The sequence below is a fragment of the Spermophilus citellus genome (assembly GCF_964194105.1).
Source record: "Spermophilus citellus genome assembly, chromosome: 4".
Classification (NCBI taxonomy): domain Eukaryota; kingdom Metazoa; phylum Chordata; class Mammalia; order Rodentia; family Sciuridae; genus Spermophilus; species Spermophilus citellus.
In genome coordinates this window covers 108,703,609-108,722,615 of record NC_138185.1, presented here as the reverse complement: position 1 = coordinate 108,722,615, position 19,007 = coordinate 108,703,609, and the positions used below count along the sequence as shown (strand labels likewise).

Sequence of the window (19,007 nt, the reverse complement as noted above, 5' to 3'; positions counted from 1 at the left end):
GTACAGGTAGATGAAAGGTTGCAGTTATGACCAGAGAATTAGCCAGGGGTCGCGGAGCTCGCTCTGGAGCTCGCAGGAGTTGGAAGGCTGGAAATCCAGCACCTTTGTCTGGGCCCTGGCTCCCTGGACCCCGGCCCCGTGGTGCGGGCGGGTCCCGGCACTACCCCTGGGTCCCGGCACTACCCCTGGAAATGGGCGGCTAGGGCGGTCCGGCCTGGAAGCGGGAGGTCAGCGCGGCGCGGACGGCCCCCTCCCACAGGAGCTGTGCCAGGTCCCAGCAAGGGCCGGGCGGCTCACTATTGTTTTTGGCGAGCACATAAATCCACGCGCCGACCCTCTGCGAACCCAGGTTTCCTCCCGGAGGCCATTCGGTTTCCTCCGAGGCCCTATATAGAGGCCCCGCGACCAGGCTAAGCAGAGGTGTGCGTCCGCTCCGGCCTCCCAGACCAGCCTGGGCTCCGAGCTCCTCTCGCCTGCAGGTCTCTGTACACCGAGGCGTCCCGGGAGGTGAGGGGGAATTACTCCCCCAAGCTAGGAGCCCGAGGCGGGAGCGCACGGGCGGGAGGAGGAGGAGGAGGATCGGCTTCTCCGGGGTTTCCCTGACGCCAGCAGCAGCGCCCGGCGCGCGCACCCCGTGCCCGTCCACGGCTCCGGGGAGAAGGGGGAGGGGAGCGGGCCCGCCGCCTGCCCTCGCGCCGCCGCCGCCACGGCCCGCGAAGCGGCAGCCGGGATTGGAGCTGGCGGGCCGCGCGCAGCGCCAGGCGGTGCAGGAGAGGGAGGAGCGCGTGCGCGTGTGCGCGCCCCGGGCCCCAGTCCCCCACCCCCGCCGCCCGCGGTCTCCGCCCCCCTCGCGCTGGTGTGTGGAGCCGGAGTCGGCGGCGGGTGGCGGCGCCTGGGACCCGGAGATCTAGCCACCCCCCCGGCCCCGGAATGTACTGACTCCCCTCTCTGCTCTCCTCCCCTCCCCGCCCCCCTGCAGGAGGGAGGCGCCCCCGAGTCTCCCCTCCCGCTAGAGGGGCCGCGCGGGCCGGGCCGGGCCGTGCTGGAGCAGCGGCGGCTGCGGCCGCGGGAGCCGAGCCTGCAGCGAGGGACCGGCTGAGGCGCGCGGGAGGAAAGGAGGCGAGCGCTCCGCGGCGCTGTCGCCGCCGCGGCGGCTGCTCACTCTCGGGGAAGAGATGGCGGCGGAGCGGGGAGCCCGGCGACTCTTCAGTACCTCCTCCCTCTGGCTCTACTGTCTGCTGCTGCTGCTGTTCGGGCGCCCGGCGCCCGGCTCTGCGGCCGCCAGGAGCGGCTCCCCGCCGCAGTCCGCAGGTAAGCGGAGGCGCGGGCCTGGGGCGCGAGGTGGGGGCAGGGGCGCGGCACCGGCTCCTGTGGTGGCGGCGGCTGCGGTGTTTTTTGTTTAGGATCCAGGAGGAAACGTGCAGGAACTTCTTTGCCTCGGCTCCAGTGGCCGAGAAGAAAGGGGATCTTGCGTGGCGAGAGTGGTCTAAGCGGGAGGGGCCGCCTCCGGGGCCAGGTCTGGGGCTCCGGGGGTCTAGTTCTGCGCTTTGTACGGGAGGCAGGTTCACCCCTCTCCTCTCACCCCTCCCCCAGGCTCATCCCACTTGTAAGAGTGGGACATTCTTGTGCTCGCACAGGCACCAGTAGAGGCCACTACACACCTCATTAAATAAACAATCGTACGGCCAATTCATTAATTTTCAGGAAAGGAAGAGGGAGGGGGCTTGAATCCCCCTGAATCCCTGGCCAGGGATTTCCCAGCTTCTGCAGCCCCAGAGAAGCGTGGGGCCAGACTCGGGAGACTCCTCGCGCAGGGATTGGAGACCGAGTCTGCGAAAGAGAGGGGGTGTCAGGGGCACACATGCATCCTCAATGACCAGTGGTGTTGACTTAACCATGAGGACGCCTTGGAGAGTGTCTCCAAGTGACTATCTTTTTCGTGTGTTTCCGTTATAAAATGCCTCTTTCCTGGGGATTACGACTGTATTGTGCAAGCATCGGATTTTAAATACTTGTACATTGTTTTCAAGTGACAATATATAAATATATTGAACCTCAAAAGTCATTTTCAGTTTCATTTTTGCATATCATGGATTACTGGAATCACCTGGATTCCTATTTATTTAAGGGTGGGCAGTTAATAAATGCAGCTTTTGGGTATAGCTGAGGGGTGGGATATACTCAGCAGTTGAAGGATAAAATAGCATGTAATCTGTTAAAATTGTTTGACCAGAGTGGTATATAGTATAAAACTTGACAAAACTTTCACTTACTTTCATGAGATATGAAAATTTTACATTCAGAAGTCATCTGATTAGGCACAATGGCAACTTAAAATTACTAAACCAGTACCTGTTTCTTGTTTCCACCTGATTTATATGAAATATATTTAAAGTCACTTCGCAATGAAACTTGACTGATTAACTTTTCATTTCCTTGCAAAGCGCATGTTGGTCTGTCTCTCTCTCTGACTTTGGCCAGCGTTAAAGAACAGCTTTTAGTCTTAAGTACCAGTAGGTATTATCTAAACAAGTACATAAACAAGTGCTAGTGTCACATTAGTATCATTGATGTCATCATGTGCACTTGTACATTCAGCCTGTACAAGTTTAGGTCACACTTTTAAGTCCTGAAATATAGGTAATTGATCCATACTTTCCTTTCCTGGGGATGGTCAAGAGAAATGCAGCTGCCTTGGAAAACAAGTTTCTCTTATTCTTGTTTAATTTTATATGTAATTTTGCATATAAATCATCGTGTGTGTTTGAGGTAATAGGTGGAGTCTGTTTAAAGTTTTGTTAGTAATTCTGTAAATAAATGAGTGCTGGTAAGTTTATTAGGTTAATAGAAATAATGTAAACAGCCTCTTTGGAAATGATCTTAACATCTGTTTTGACATTAATTCAATCAGTAGGTTTTTATTTTGCACTGATGAGGTGCAAGGCATGTGTTCTCTGTCTTCATGGAGCTTACAGCCTGATGTGTAATAGGAAAGATAGCCAATCAACTACTAATTATATAATTAAGCAATTGTGATAAGCACTACAAAGGAGAATAGGTTTTGAGAAAGTGGATGCTGGAGTGACTTACCTAGTTTGTGTCAGGATGTCTCAGAGGTGAGACTGAGAGGTAATGGGGTAGAGGTGGAGAGGCTCACAACTAATTAAATGTGAGGATGAGTTTACAACACAGGTCTTCTGATTCTCTGTCCAGAGTGTTTTCAGTATACCACTCTGCCTCATTTCAAAAGTCAAAGGAATAACTGCAATGATGGGGGATTGGTCAGCTTTGTCATGAGCTGTGGAAGAGATCAAGGGAATGGAGAACTGAGCAGCTGGAACAAGCTGTCAGTAAGTAGGATGTCGTTTGTCAGTGCTTTTATTTATTTATTATTTTTGTAGGGTGGTAGACTCAGAAGTCTTTTTGTAGGAGTGGTAGGAGAGTGGAAATATTCAGTTGTAAAAGGTGAGAAAAAACAGATTTGGGACCACTGGATAAACAATGTTTTTACATCTTTGGGTAAACATATGAACAGTAAAAAGCATATGAGCCACGAGGAGGTGGAAAAAGAAGTAAAGAATGGAAAAGCTGATGGTAGAAAATGGTCAGCAGTGATAGAGGTTGGAAATTAGAAGGCCTCACAAATGGGCTTTAGGAGGAAGGACCTACTGAAGAGATTTGTATGGATCTTGGGGAAGATGACTTGACAGAGCACTTTGTGAATTCCAGGTCTTCTCATTCTGAATGCACATCCTTCATTCAGGACCCTGTAGCTTCTGCTGAGCCATTTTTTTGATGATAAGATTCATTATCTCACAAGGTAGACCATTCCTATTTTGAAAAACTTCATTAGAAGATTTTGCTTTTTTGGACTGGGGTTGTGGCTCAGCGGTAGAGCACTTACCTAGCAAGTGTGAGGCCCTGGGTTTGATCCTCAGCATCACATAAAAATAAATAAAAATAAAAGTATATATAAAAAAAGATTTTGCTTTTTATTGTTCATTTAATATAGTGTTTTTTTCCCCTTCATTCTGCTTGAATTTTTTTCCTTTCCTCTGCCTTTATCAGAATCAGCCCATTACTTGGTTCATTTTTTCATTAATTCTTCATTTGTTTTTCAAGTTTTTCTTTCATCCACTTATTAACTATTGGTATCTAAAGTTTGTCTCATTCTGTCTATTCTCTCCATGTCTTCAGTTGCTACCTGTAACCTGGTGTCTCTCCTAGTCCACTTTTCACATGCTACTTGGCACTTTCATTGAATAGATAGGTACCTTGCATAATGCAGAAGTCCTGCTGGAATGAGCTTTCTGGAATATTTTTTAAACGTATCACTCTTCTTCTTAAAATCTCTTAGTGTTCCATAGCTTGAGTATTAGTCTAACCCCTTGGCATGGAGATTTTGAAGCCCTTTGTGTTCTCTACTACCACGCTTGCAGCCCTAATTTAAAGCCTCTTCTCTTGTCACCCATAATATGTACCTTGTGTTCCACCACTTCAGATTAATTGCAGAGCTTTATGTCTGCATGCCTTTGTACATGCTGTTCTTTCTTCCTGCTAAAGGCACTTCCCATCTTGTCCACTTCTGAAACCCATTTCATCAGTGACCTTTCTTTACCAACCCCTTCTCCCAGAGTTAATAGTTATCATTCTGAGTTCCCATAGCTTTCTGAGCCCTTTTTGTGTCGTGTTACTTATTTTCTTATCTCCTCTGCTAGCTGTAACCTCCTGAGGGTTGGCAGTTGTCTTATTCACCTTTGTATCCCCACCCCTAGCTGAAGCATTTGGCACAGAGTAGATAACCAATGAATGTTTGTTGAATGAATGTTGAATTGCCGTGTGTATGTCTGTATGTTTTGGGTACTGGGGATTGAACTGTGGGGCACTTGGCCACTGAACCACATCCCCAGCCCTGTTTTGTATTTTATTTAGAGACAGGATGTCACTGAGTTGCTTAGCTTCTTGCTTTTGCTGAGACTAGCTTTGAACTCTTGATCCTCCTGCCTCAGCTTCCCGAACTGCTGGAAATTGCCTTTGTTTTTAATCCCCAGGGCCATACAGCACAAATTTGATTCCTTTATATGATACCTTCAGTCTCTAATGATAGAATTCATATATTCTGTATGCATGTGTACCTATGTATTGTCCTGTCCCCTCCTCCTTTTTAAGTTGATCATCCTTAATTTCTTCAGCCACTCTTCACTGGGACCACTGGATAAACAATGTTTTTACATCTTTGGGTAAACATATGGCCTGTGGAGGTGGAAGAAAAAGTAAAGAGTGGAAAAGCTGATAGCCTTCTGACTCCAAGTGAGCTTGGTCATCCTCCTAGATATGCTGCCATTTTAGTACTATTCATTTTTGTCATCTTTGGAAAGATCATTGATTTTTGTTGCGTCCTCTGTTTGAAAAAAAAAGGACTAATGCCTTGTTCTGCCTGTTAGGATGAGGTAAAACAGGGATCAAAGATTTTTAGGATGCATGCTCAAAAGAGATAAGAAATATGACTGTTCTTAGTAAACTGTCATAAATTAATATGTGATATGGGATAGTGAATAAAGGACTTGTGTATGGAGGCAGAGGATTTGGGGGTATGACTCATAGTTCTTAACTTCACATATATATTTGTAAGTTGGGGGCTATAGGCAGGCTAGAATAATACCTACATAACTGGATTGTCAGAAAAATTAAGTGTAAAACATTATAAATAGTAAATTATGTAGAATGGTTTTAATGTTTTTGAACTTTAAAAATACGCTATAATTCTATTAAATTATTGAAAGTATAGCTTTTTTTTTCTCTGTTGTCTTAATTGATCATTGTTGTTTTCTGCCTTCTGAGTTTTCTCTATACCAGGAAAATTTTGGCAGTAACGTTAATAAATCTCATTATTGGGAACTTTTTCTTTTCTTTAATTATTTTATATATTTTATTTTTTTAGTTGTAGATGGCCGCAATATCTTTCTTTCTTTTCTTTTCTTTTCTTTCTTTTTTTTTTTTTTTTTTTTAATGTGGTACTGAGGATTGAACCCAGTGCCTCATGCATGCTAGGTGAGCTCTCTACCTCTGAGCCACAACCCCAGCCCCTATTGGGAGCTCTTTCTAATAATCTTTTTTCCAAATACTTTACTTGATTATTGACTTTCATGTGATTGGGAGGTATATACCATGACATTGGTAAGTGTTTTGGCTTTTGGGTATATTTTAATTTCTTGATATCCATAACAGGAGAACAGGTAGAGGACATGACTGTAGTAAGATCATATTAACCAGAGAGCTAAGTGAGGTGAAGATGAAAAGTTTTGTTTAAGCTTTAAAAAAATTAACTTTGTCAGGGAATGCAATCAAGAAAAAGATGATTTTAAAATAAGGCCAAATTTTGGATTCATTTACAGTGAAGAATTTTTTGATTTAAAAATTTTGGAACAGGAGACCAAAAAAATTATTCAGACCCATTGGCCCAGTTTTGGTGTCTTTCTTACCAATTGCTGTCTGTATGACTTACCTTTTTACATTGTAATCATGGTATATGCACAATTTTAGGTGTTTTCCCTTAACATTATAACATTTTTCTTTATTGCCATATTATCTTTAAATCATTTCATTTTAAAAACTTACTTTAAAAATACTTGTTTTCAAATGATATAAAGTAAAATTTATCACATCTACCAGCAGATTCCATTTTAACTCACAAATAACCACTCAATACTTTCCCCTTCTGCATTTCCATAGGTGTGTATAGTTTTTTTTTTAATACATAAGTAGAATCATACTCCCTATTGTTTTTTTCTCTCTCTCTCTCTTTTTTTTTTTTTTTTTTTTTGTTAATGAGGATTGAACCCAGGGGCCCTTTACCACTGAACTATATCCCCAGACCTTTTCTTTTTCTTTTTTTTATGTTGAGACAGTATTTTCCTAATTTGCTGAGGGTCTCACCAAGTTGCTGAGGCTGGCCTCAAACTGGTGAACTCTCTGCTTCAACCTCTGCTTCACTGGGATTACAGTCATGTGCCACTATACCCAGCTGACTATTGTTTATCAACTTTGCACTTAACAGTGTTTTGGAGATCTTTCTATACCACTACATATAGGTTTTTCTTAACCATTATTTAAAGTGTCAGTATAATATTCCAGGGACTAAATGTAATATTAATATTGGCTAATAAAAGGGGCACTCTGCCAAACTCTTTTACATTTATTTAATTTTTTATACAACCCTATGTAGAAGATGGTTATGACACCACCCCACCCCCATTCTGTAGATGAGAAAACTGATTTTCAAACTTTAATTGCCTTGCTGAAGGTCTCAAAGCTGTCATTGGAAAAGTTGGCGTTTGAATCCAGGTATTTCTAACTCAAAAACTTGTGTTCCAAATTTTTTCTTTTTTTATTTGTTCTAATTAGTTATACATGACAGCAGAATGCATTTCAATTCATAGTACACAAATAGAGCACAATTTTTTCATTTCTCTGGTTGTACATGAAGTAGAGTCACACCATTTGTGGCATCATACATGTACCTAGGGTAATGATGTCCATCTCATTCCATCATCTTTCCTACCCCCATTCTCCCTCCCTTCCCTTTGCCCTATCCAAAGTTCCTCCATTCATCCCATTGCCACCCCTCCCCCCAACTCGCCATTGTGGATCAACATTCACTTATCAGAGAAAACATTTGGCCTTTAGTTTTTTGGGATACAGAAAGCCTGTGTTCTTAGGTATTCTCTTCTTACAGGTATTGAAGATTTTCTCATGATTTTGCTGTGATAATTCTTTTCTGTATGTGGCCTTTTCCCTGTCTTTGGATTCTCACATACAAGATTATTGATGAAAAGATATTTTTTTTGTGTGTATATGGGTGGTCAAGGTTCCATTTATTGTGGAAGAGGAATGATAACATGAAGAATAAAACCATTAACTAATACTTTTACAATTTTTCCAATGTATTTTCACCTTGAATTATGAACTCTGAATACTTAAGGCCACTATTTTAAAATGCGGTCCCATAGCTTGTCTGTTTCATCTGTTAATGGAAGGATAGAGCTAATTAGTAGGTAATTCAAAGGTCCTTTCTTCACCTAAGTTTCTTTTACACTGAATCCTGCAAAATTAAGTAATATATTTATCTCAACTAAATTACTTCTGTTCAATTCTTGTGTTTGAACACTGGTAATTTCTGGTGTTGGATACAAGAATTAGCTTTTGTCATTCCCTGAAACTCGGGTTACTACACATCTTTCTCCCCCCACAGACCCTACCCCCTCCATAAAAGTAGAATATGATTGGGAAAATGTTTTACATTGCTTGTAAATTATTATATATGTCTTTATTTTATATATGTAAAAATAGCTTCAGAGCTGAATTCATGAAGTATAAGTTTAGCATTAATTGAGAAGTTCTTAAAAATTTTTTTTAGTTGTAGATGGACACAATACCTGTTTTTTAAATTTATTTATTTTTTAGTTGTAGATGGACACAATACCTTTATTTTGTTTATTTATTTTTATGTGGTGCTGAGGATTGAACCCAGTGCCTCATTTGTGTGAGGGAAGCGCTCTGCCACTGAGCCATAATCCCAGATCCCTTTATTTTATTTATATATTTTTATGTGGTACTGAGGATCGAACCTAGTGCCTCACACATGCTAGACAAGTGCTTTACCACTGAGCCACAACCCCAGCCCAATTGAGAAGTTTTAAATTACAGTATTACCAGAAATATTAGATGCTTACTCTCAGGCTTGGAAACAGTATAAAGTAAATTGGTTACAGAGCTTATTGAAATGAGCAGGTTTTGTTTCTCTTTTTGACTCTTATGTAAAAGAGGGCAGAGAGATACAGTGGTTTTATATATTTTATTTTATTGAAATCAGTACTCTAATTCTTCTTGATAAGGACTTTGCAGTTGGGTAGTCTGAAAATCAGATTGAGTTTGCTTTTCTTTTTTAAAAAGACCATTAGAAATGTTTTAAAAATGGTTTTGTAGCAAGAATTTTAAATGTAAAATTTCAGTTGGTTCTTCTATAGCCAAAGCTAAAGATTTAAGTAATTTTGACCAGGTGAAAACATATCTTTGCAAAAAAACATTTTGCACAAAGCTATGCACTGTGAATATAGATACCAAGATAATTGGATGTGTTTTCTGCCCTTAGAAAGCCTTTGCTTTAAAGGCAAGATAAGTTAGGTAATAGGTAACTTGATTTGGAGTGAAATGCCATTACTGTTATGGGCAGAAAGCATACTCTGTATTCATTGTATCACTGTTGATCAAGCATTAATACTGCTTTCTCTCATAATTCTGGTTCTGTATCTTTAGAGTAGTCCTAACTTGGTTTTATGAAACCAGTAGACTAGAGTTCTCAAGAGGGAGGTATTTTTCATTTCCTCTAAGTGATTACTAGAATGTTTGTCTATACAAGGATTCTCATAATGGAGCCACCTGGGTATAGCTACTCCCATATCTTCTAGAAATATGGAGATTGATTTGATTGTACTGATTTTCAGGATTTATTATTGGTCAGTAATAGCCAGTAAAATGTACTAAGAAGTCCTGACCAGAGTGTGACTTTTAAAAATGATACTACATAGAAATTGAATACAGAACTCTTTTTTTCCCCCCTGCTACAGAATAAGCGAGTTAAAAAAAAAAATGAACCAACTTGTACCTTTACATATGAGGTCTGGTTAAGATAATGACATTATAATGTACAAATTTGGGGTAGAATAACATTATAAATTTAATATATCATTTTTAGTTAATAAACATAGCTTTAAATGTAACAACTAAAATCTAAGGATCTTTCTGGTTAATTCTTGAAAGCTTTTGAAGTTTGAGGTGGGGCTATTTTAAATTTATATGGTGTTGCATATTCAAGAAATTGTGTGCAGGAATTCTTAGGGTAATAATTCCCTTTATTAATAGCACCTCACCTAGAACTCACATATTTACGTACTATATTTCCAACTACAGCTGAAGACTGGGGAATAAGAGAAATAATTTTCCATCTATGCATCAAAGCAAATAAATTTCTCAAGAGTCCCAAAGGTCCTGTTCTTAGCATATCTTTAATTCATATGCTGTTCTAACAAACAGGATAATCCAATTTCTAAGCCCATAGGTGATGAGAAGTGAGTAGAAGGACTGTCTTGGGAATGTCCCCCAACAACAGAGATTTTGACATTTGCAAGGAAGGAGACTTAAAATAAACCTAAGAACATAAGGATCGTCCTATAAACAGAAATAATTGTCTCACCTAGACTGAGGAAACTTCCTTTTCCTCTCCATTATTGTTAATGGATATTGCCCACATCTGGCCTTTCCTTTTACTCTCTTGTATTACACATACGCTTGCTGTCTGGTAGATACATCCTTCCTCAGAAATCTCTGGAGTCTTACCTCACTTCAAATTAGTTTAGGTCCAGGTTATTGCTTGAGGTGAGAGGAAAAGAAAAGTGAAAAAGAGGGGAGGGGAGGTGACTAGGCCTAGTTGCTTCTTTACTGGTGTCTAACCCTCTGGCCATGGCATTTATCTTCATTAACAGCATTGCTAAACCTGATTGCTAAAATATGTATGTGAATTTTTAAGTTTTGGGTAAAGTTAATTGTTAATATGACTCTTAAAACTTTAAAAAACATTCTAAATTTTCAAGTAATATATAAAATAAAACATATCATACACTCCAGCCCTGTCCCTAGAAGTAATCACTTTTAAATATTGTGGACTTCTATATGTATAACTAAATAATTAAACAGATACATATATCACACATATAAAAAATAACAGGTTTTATTATGCTGTGCGTATTGTTTTTCAGTTTGTTTTAGGACCTCTTTTCACGTGAGTATGTATAAGTTTATCATAGTTGTTTTGATATCCATAAGATATTTTATTTTATTCATTTATCATAAGCCATTTGACAAGTTCTCTTTGATGCTTCAAAATTTTGCAAACATGATGCAGTGAACTCACTTTTATAAATGTCTTCATATCCGTGTGCAAGTATGCCATCAAATAACTTTGCAAATGTGGAAATTGTAAATAAAGTAGCAGGGCACATATTAAAAAATCAGGTAGTTATTTACACATTATTTGCCAAAAAGCTGACTTATACCCATTATAACAGCAAATGAGGGAGTGCCGCTTTCCCCATACCCTTGCCAGCATATCAGTTATGTTCAGACTTTGAGTCTTTGCCAATTTGGTAGAAGAAAAAAGTACATCTCCTTAAATTTTATATTTTAAAATTATTGATGGAGTTGAGCATCTTTTCAGATTTTTATTGGTTTATATTATTTCTGAGACTTGCCTATGTCTTCTGTTCATATTTCTATATCTTCTCAAATAAATAGTTCATTTATAAACATAACTTGTAAAACTTCCATGGCTGTTTGTGGGTTTTTTCCTTTTTCTTTCTTTGTGTGTGTGTTGCTAGGGATTGGACCCAGAGACTTGCACATGCTAGGCAAGTGCTCTACCACTGAGATACATTCTCAGACGATTTAAAGTATTATTATTATTTTAAATTTTGAGTCAGGATCTAATGAAGTTCCCAACTTGCTATCCTCTTGTAGTTGGGAGTATAGTTGTGTGCCACCATGTCTGGTTGTGGTTTTTAACTTAATGATTAGCAAGCAGAGTAATTGAGTCAGTCTTTTTATCTGACTTTTGGTAACCACTCTTCTTTTCTTTTTTTTTTTAGTTGTAGTTGGATACAGTATCTTTATTTTATTTATTTATTTTTATATGGTGCTGAGGATTGAACCCAGTGCTCACGCATGTGAGGTAAACATTCTACCACTGAGCGATAACCCCAGCCCTAACCACTGTTCTTGTTTAGCTTTAATACTCTTCAAGTTGGAAGAAAAAAATTAAATATTTTATTCAGTAATTTGAATAACAAATAAGAATTGAAACATTACCTCTTTTAAGACTGGATGAACAATTTTGGTTTAGAGTAATGAAGTTCAGTTAATCAAACACCTAAATGCACTGCTTTCAGAAAAGAGTATCATAATTCTTTGGGACCCTAAGTTGGTTCTCCACAGAGTGAATTGTTATTAAAGAGTGAGCCTGACCCGTTCCTAGTCTCTGGCCTCCTGTCTTGTCCTGGGATCTCTTCCTCTCCTGCTTCCACAATGATTCCATCCACCATGATGTGATGCAGTAAGGAGGCCCTTGCCAAATCTGGCATCATGCTGTTTGGATTTTCAACCTCTAAAACTGTGAGCTAAATAAACCTTTTCTTTTTACATTATCCAGGCTGAAGTATTTTGTTATGGTAATAACAATAGACTACAACCAAGGGATAGAATATGATTTTCTGACAAGATATGGTGGCCTGTGATGCCAAAAGAACATTTCTGTAAAGGTAATAGAGAGATAAACATTTCTGTAAAGGCTCAGATGAGAGGTATAGACTAGAAATGTAGGTTCAGGAATTATCAAGTGGAGGTAGTAACAGTTCAAGTCATGAGAATAGATCATACCACTTAAAAAGGAAAAACCTGTGGCAAATCGACATACATCCAGTAGTTGGGTTCCAAAAGGAAGGAAATGTCCTATTTGCAGAAGATATCACTAGTAAAGCTAGGTAATTATCTAGAATAAGAAATTATATAAAATTATATAACAAGTTTATTTTATTTAAATTATATAAAGTGATATAAAATGATAAAGTTTGTTTTGCCTGTGGAGAGCTTATTGAGAAACTGTATGTAGGAATAAGTGGGAGAGTGTTGTTGGTTCTACAGTGCTTGGCATGGCCCTGGGGTAGAGTGCTAAGCAGGGAGAGTAAAGGCCTACAAAGACAATTCTAAATAGTTCTTACTTTAAATGACATTTATAATAGCATACTACCCACCCTATTGGGTTGAGATAAACAGTGAATGAGTTAATATGTGTTTATGCTTACAGCAGAGCCTATATTATCTTATTCATTTAACATAAACTGTTGTCATTCTTGTTGTTTTGTTATATACTAGACATGAAATTAGATAATGCTTATGTAATTTCACTTACGTTTTTATCTGATGGCTATGTATAATTAGGTCGCTAAATGAGTAAGATTATGGTAGAAGAATAGGATTTGTTTGGTTTGGGATATTCAACTAAATTTCTGATAATTCCATCAGGTTTTAGAGCTGTGAATAGATTTTTTTTTTTTAAAGATGGGCAAGTTTTTTTTTTTTTGATGTGTACATACATGTGTATTTGGTTAAAAGGATAAAATGAAAGAAAGATATGAGGCAGAGTAAAGGCAGAAGCAACAAAATGTTCTTGATCATTAAATCATTTCTTAAAAGGTTTGTTTTTATACTGAAGTTTTATCATTATGTAATGGAGAGGTGATTATTAGATGATGAAATCATAGCCAGATAATCTTTAAAAAATAATCTGATTATAGAAGTTGGAGGTAGTACTTGCTCCAATTTTTAATGCTGATAATTGACCTTACCATTATGAACTTGCTTTTTTAGGACTTCATTCATTTCCCATTAGATGTTGTGGTTATCTTTTATGAAACATTGATTTCACTGGAGTTTATTCAAAACCACAGAAGTAAGCTTTAGGAAGGTGTGTATTTGGGAAGTTCTGGGGAGTTAATGTTTACCTCTTTCTGAAGAAATCTTTGTTTAAAAAAATATTTGTGGAAGCTTTATGGAAAAGTGGACTTCTTTCTTCAGTGAAATTTTGGGATAAGAAGTATCATAGATAACATTGTGGTACTAACTTGGCAGTTAGTTCTACTTTGTTCAGGTTTTTAGATTTAAATTCATATGTAACATTTTTTTTCCCTTTTAGAACTTACTAATAGTACTACCCTTGCATTTGATGTTCATAATGTTAATGTCTGCTAGGTACTAGGTACCTGCATTTAAAAACAAAAAGCTGTATAATTGTTGATTGTGTGTGAGATTTGTGTGTACGTGTGTGTGAGATTTGAGATTTAGAAATTCCAGAAGGATATGAGTAGGTGGGAGTTTATTATTGATTTTGTTTTAACCTTTTATAGAGCAGTTGCATTTTAGTTGGGCATTATCTTTAAATTCAAGTAATTTGCAAATTGCATATTGTCATAATTCTCCTTTAATGTACCTTAGGAAAACCCCAACTCTGTGGGGGCAGGGGGGGGGGCTAGTATTTTATTTCTGAATAAGATAGGCAAAGATGGTTTTTCCTTTGGTGTTGGAATAGATAATTTCTTTTGCCGACTACCAAATGAAAACTTGCACATATATTCTATAAATTTTTTCTTTCTTTCTTTTTTCTTCCTTTTTTTTTTTTTTAGCACTAGGATTGCAGTGTGGTAAGATGCTCATACTAAAAGAGGCACATTGGAGCTGAGTTCAACTAGAATAACAAGTTATATCTGCTATTTCATGCTCATACTGAATGGCAGGAAATGGCTTGTTCTCTTTTGATCATTTCATTCTCTTGTATGGTGAATTATTTTCACATCAAATGTGGGTATGATGTGGCTTCTCTGAACTTGATGTACTTTTGATCTGAATACAAAAATCTATTTCAGGGTAGGAAAATTTTCTTTTATTTTCTTATTATATCTACTTTGTTATTTGTTTCTGGAATTGCAAAGGTAAGTATGTAGTCTTCATGGCATTTTATTTTTCCTTTTTTTTGTGTCAATTTTTGCTTTTTTATATTTTGGGACTATGTTACTAGATACATACAAATTTAGAATAGTCATCTTCCTAGTGAATGATTGGTTATTATTATTAGAAATTCTATTTACCTTGAAGTCTAATTTTTCTTATATTAATGCAATTCAACTGTATTTTGGTTAGTGTTTAAATATTAGGTTTTTTTCCCCCAGCCTTTTGATAGTCTTATATTTGAGCCTTTTTTTTTTAGCATGTAGTTAGGATTTTTCTTTTGAGTCTGAAAATTTTATCTTTTTACTAAAGCACATCTATTTAATGTCATAGCTGATATATTGGCTTTAACTATTTCATTTCTGTATTTACTGTTATTTGCCATGCCTATTCCGTGTTAACTTTTCTCACTTTTCTTACTTCTTGTGATTATTTTCAGTTATCCATTTTTTTGCTCTCTTTTAGCTTACCAGTTATAATTTCTTTCACTGTTCATTTAGTGGTTCTTAAATGCATCTTTGACTTACACTTGTATCATTTCTTGGACAATGCTAGACTTTTATAACTATTTGTCCTTTTCTTTCAATTTTTATATTACTATTGCATACTTTAGTTCTCTTTGTATTTAGGATCAGTGAGTCATTATTTTATAAGTTGTTATTTACTTAGATTTACCTGCATACTTTCTCAGCTGCTCTTCATTTCTTTCTCTGAGCTTCCATTTGAAACCATTTCCTTCTGCTTGGAGAATATCACTTAGTAATTAGATCTGCTTTTTGTCTGTCTCAAAACATCTATTTTTCACCTTCAGTTCTTAATTCTTTCCCCAGTGAGGGGTTGGCTATAGAATTCTAGGTAGGCAGGTTCCCCCCCCCCCCCCCCCACACCCCCAGCCCTTTAAGTATGTCGTTTCATTGTTTGCTGAACTTCATGTTTTCTGGGGACAGTCAGGCATAGGTCCTGTTTTTCCTCTTTTTGGGTAATGTGCTTATCCTCTCCCTTTAGCCACTTTTAAGATTTGCTTTCTTTGTTCTGATTGTCAGAAATTTAACTATGATATATCTAGTTGTGGTTTTCCTTGTGTTGATCTGCTTGTTGAGCTAGTTTCCGTACAATGATTACTTCTGTCAAATTTGAAATGTTTTTTGCCTTCTCATTGAATATTTCTCTGTCTCATTGGAATTCAGCTCACTTAGGTTTCTTTTTTAGGGGGGAGGAGAGGTATTGAACTCAGGGGCACATCCTCAGTGCTACTTGCATTTTATTTAGAGACAGGGTCTCACAGAGTTGCTTAGCACCTCACTTTTGCTGAGGCTGGCTTTGAATTCATGATCTTCCTGCCTCATCCTCCTGAGTAGCTGGGATTACAGGCATGTGCCATCCTGCCAGGCAACGGCAGTTTCTAATCAGAGGCAGCAGTCTGTTTATTGAGTTTAAAATTTCATTTGTGGTTTGGGATTATGGCTCAGTGATAGAGTGCTCGCCTTGCACATGCAAGCCCCTGGGTTCGATCCTCAGTACCACATAAAAATAAATAAAATAAAAAGTTATTAAAAATTAAAAAAATTCATTTGTTCAATTTTTAAGTTCCATAATTCCAGTCTTTTTTTTTTTTAATAGTTTCTAGGCTTCTCCTTAAGTTCTCTATCTTGTGTTTTTATTCTTCAGTTCACTCCATCATATGTTATGTCCCCCAATTTCTAGGGTGTTCTGTTTTTACATGTGCTTGTTTATTTGTGATTGAATGCCAGGTATTGTGAATGGAAAATTATAGAGATCATTTAGATAATGCTGTCTTCTCTCAGAAACAGTTTACCTTTGCTTCTGGTAGGTTGTTATGCTTGAGGTACTAATAATCTCAGATTATTCTAATCTATTCAGATTATTTAAAATTGGGACTTCCAACCTTGTGAGTTGATATACTTTAGGTTTACCTTTATTTCTTAGATGTAGTCCTTCCAGGTCCTAATCTTCAGTCTAAGGGGCTTATCTTCCTTTTTGGGAGGTCCTTACCCCAGTTTTTTTCCTCCTCAGGGTGTGGGTCTATCAGAAGCTAGGCTTATCTCAGCCTCTTTGGTAGCAACCTTTTGAGTCCACTGATCTTTTGAACAAAAAGGAGCCCCAACTATCAGATGTGGCTCTTTGGATTTTCTTACTTTCTGGATTTTGGTCTTTAAATTCTTCATTGTCTTTTGATTGCCTTCACATGGATATTTGGTATTTTGTCTAGTTGTTTCAGTTGTTCTCATTGGAAGAGTTGGTTGGAACCATCTGTTCTGTCATTCCTGGAAGCCAAATTCTTTCAGTTCCCCTTTCATCCTTTTTCTTATTTGTGTTATATAAAAAAATTTCTAGCTTGTTTTTATTTTTTGTGTGTTTTTGATGTGCTAAGGGATCAAACTCATTGCCTTGTGCATGCTGGGCAAGCACTTTACCGCTGGACTAGGGAATCTCTTTTTTTGTCATGTCTGTTTGCTCTTTATTGCCCCCATTGCATTTCTTTTTATTTTTTATTTATTTATTTTTTAGTTGTAGCTGGACACAATACCTTTATTTTATTTATTTATTTTTATGTGGTGCTGAGGATCGAACCCAGGTCTCACATGTGTGAGGTGAGTGCCGTACCACTGAGCCACAACCCCAGCCCCCATTGTATTTCTTTGAAAAATTTTTCAGTTGTCAAGTATGGCTGAAAGCAACCTTTACTGATTTGAGATTGTTCTCCTTTCACACACAGAGTATTTTCTTAAATTTCTTTGAAATTTATGCAGTTGAGTATTGTAATGATATTCTGAAATTTTTTTCTCTTTGTAATTTTTTTTTTTAACAGAGTACAAAATTTTGCTCCCAATCCCACACCTATAGCTTCTACATCTTTTCAGTTTTCTATTTGGAGGATGACCATGATGATAGGATGTTATTGGTGTGTGGCAGTATTGCTGGATGAGGTGGACTCTTGAAGCTTGTGTGGATTTCATTCTAATATTGCAGGTTTGGAGACCTGGGAATCTGTATTGTGAGAGTCACCAACTGATATTTTTATTCACAAAGTTTTAAGGAATATTTTCTGAAAATTATCTGGAAGAATAGAATAAAAGATAACCGTCATCCATCCAGCTCTGCAAATTTTCTAAATTTAAATGATTCTGAATTTAAAGTAGTGTTTTAGAATGGTCTCTCCATAAAGAAAAATATAATTTGTGTTTGGTGGGGTAGTTGCTGTTTGTATTGCTATTTTTATTCACTTTATAAAATGTTTTTTTTCATAACTATGAACATTAGGAATATTGAAGAGTTGTTATTTCTCTGGAAAACCTTTTAGTTGTTTAACCATGGGAATGATCAGTTTATATCTGAGTGGTTTTAATCATTTTTTGGAGGGGGTGTTCTGGGGATTGATCTCAGGGGGCTCAACCACCAAGCCACATCCCAGACCTATATTGTATTTTATTTAGAGACAGGGTCTGAACTGAGTTGCTTAGCACCTCACTTTTTGCTGAGGTTGGCTTTGAACTCAAGATCCTCCTGTCTCGGTCTCCCTAGTTGTGGGATTACAGGCGTGCATCACCACACTAGCCTCATTTTTCAACTATGATAAGTCATTACAGTGTGGGCCGTATTCCATTAATATCTGGAAAATTCAAAATTATACATTTTTAAAAGTTTTAGTTTTGCTTCAACTTTTGAAAGCAGGAAAATAGATGAAAAGTTAAGTCTTAAGTGTACTTTTTGTTTTTCCAAAACAAAGTGAATTTCAGATTAATTAATTCAGGAAACTTTTATTTTTATTACATGTTGCGTGCTTAAGCTGTTTTGGGGTCTTGAGAATGATGAAAACTTATATTGTATTCTGGTAAAGTTCATATTCATGAATGAGAAAGGAAAAGAGTATGTGTAAATATATGATTTGTTTTTTGCCCAACTGCAAAGAATTTGAAACTCCAGTTAAAAGACAGTTAACTTGACCATTATAATATCTGCAAGAAAAAAAGTGTATACACTTGTGTGGAGATGAAGTGATGGAGGTGATGAAGGTGATGTCGCACAGGCTATTGTAGTAGCCTAAACAGTCTACAGTGATAATTTGGATTGGGATTATGGAAGTGGAAAGAAGTTCATGGAATAGAAAGCTATTTAGGTGATAAAATAGAATTTGGTGATGAATTGGATATGATACAAGGGAAAGGAACATGTCAAAGATGATTCCTAGGGTTCTTTAGAATTTGCATAGCAGCATGGATGGTGGTGTGTTTTTCAGGGAAAGAACTAAGTTTGTGGGGGGGGGGTCAAGAAGAACAGGAGTTTAATTTTAGACTTAATGAATTTGATATGCCTTTTTATCCAAGAAGCAGTTGGTAGCAGTCTAGTGTAATGGCAGATGTGGGCTATAGGTTTGT

General features: G+C 38.0%; 1 protein-coding gene across 8 annotated transcripts in view; it reads left to right on the top strand.

Moving 5' to 3' along the window:
* Positions 1-744: 744 nt before the first annotated feature.
* NEO1 (neogenin 1) overlaps positions 745-19,007 on the top strand; it is a 229,106-nt gene continuing 210,843 nt past the window's right edge. For 4 of the 8 annotated variants that reach the window (XM_081292172.1, XM_081292167.1, XM_081292169.1 and 1 more), the window contains exon 1: positions 753-1,311. In XM_081292172.1, the coding sequence (XP_081148298.1) occupies positions 1,176-1,311 (136 nt within the window). In that variant the 5' untranslated portion in view covers positions 753-1,175. Of the gene's footprint in view, positions 1,312-19,007 lie in introns of all 8 variants that reach the window. The other 4 variants (XM_081292168.1, XM_081292170.1, XM_081292166.1 and 1 more) reach the window with 2 other exon arrangements.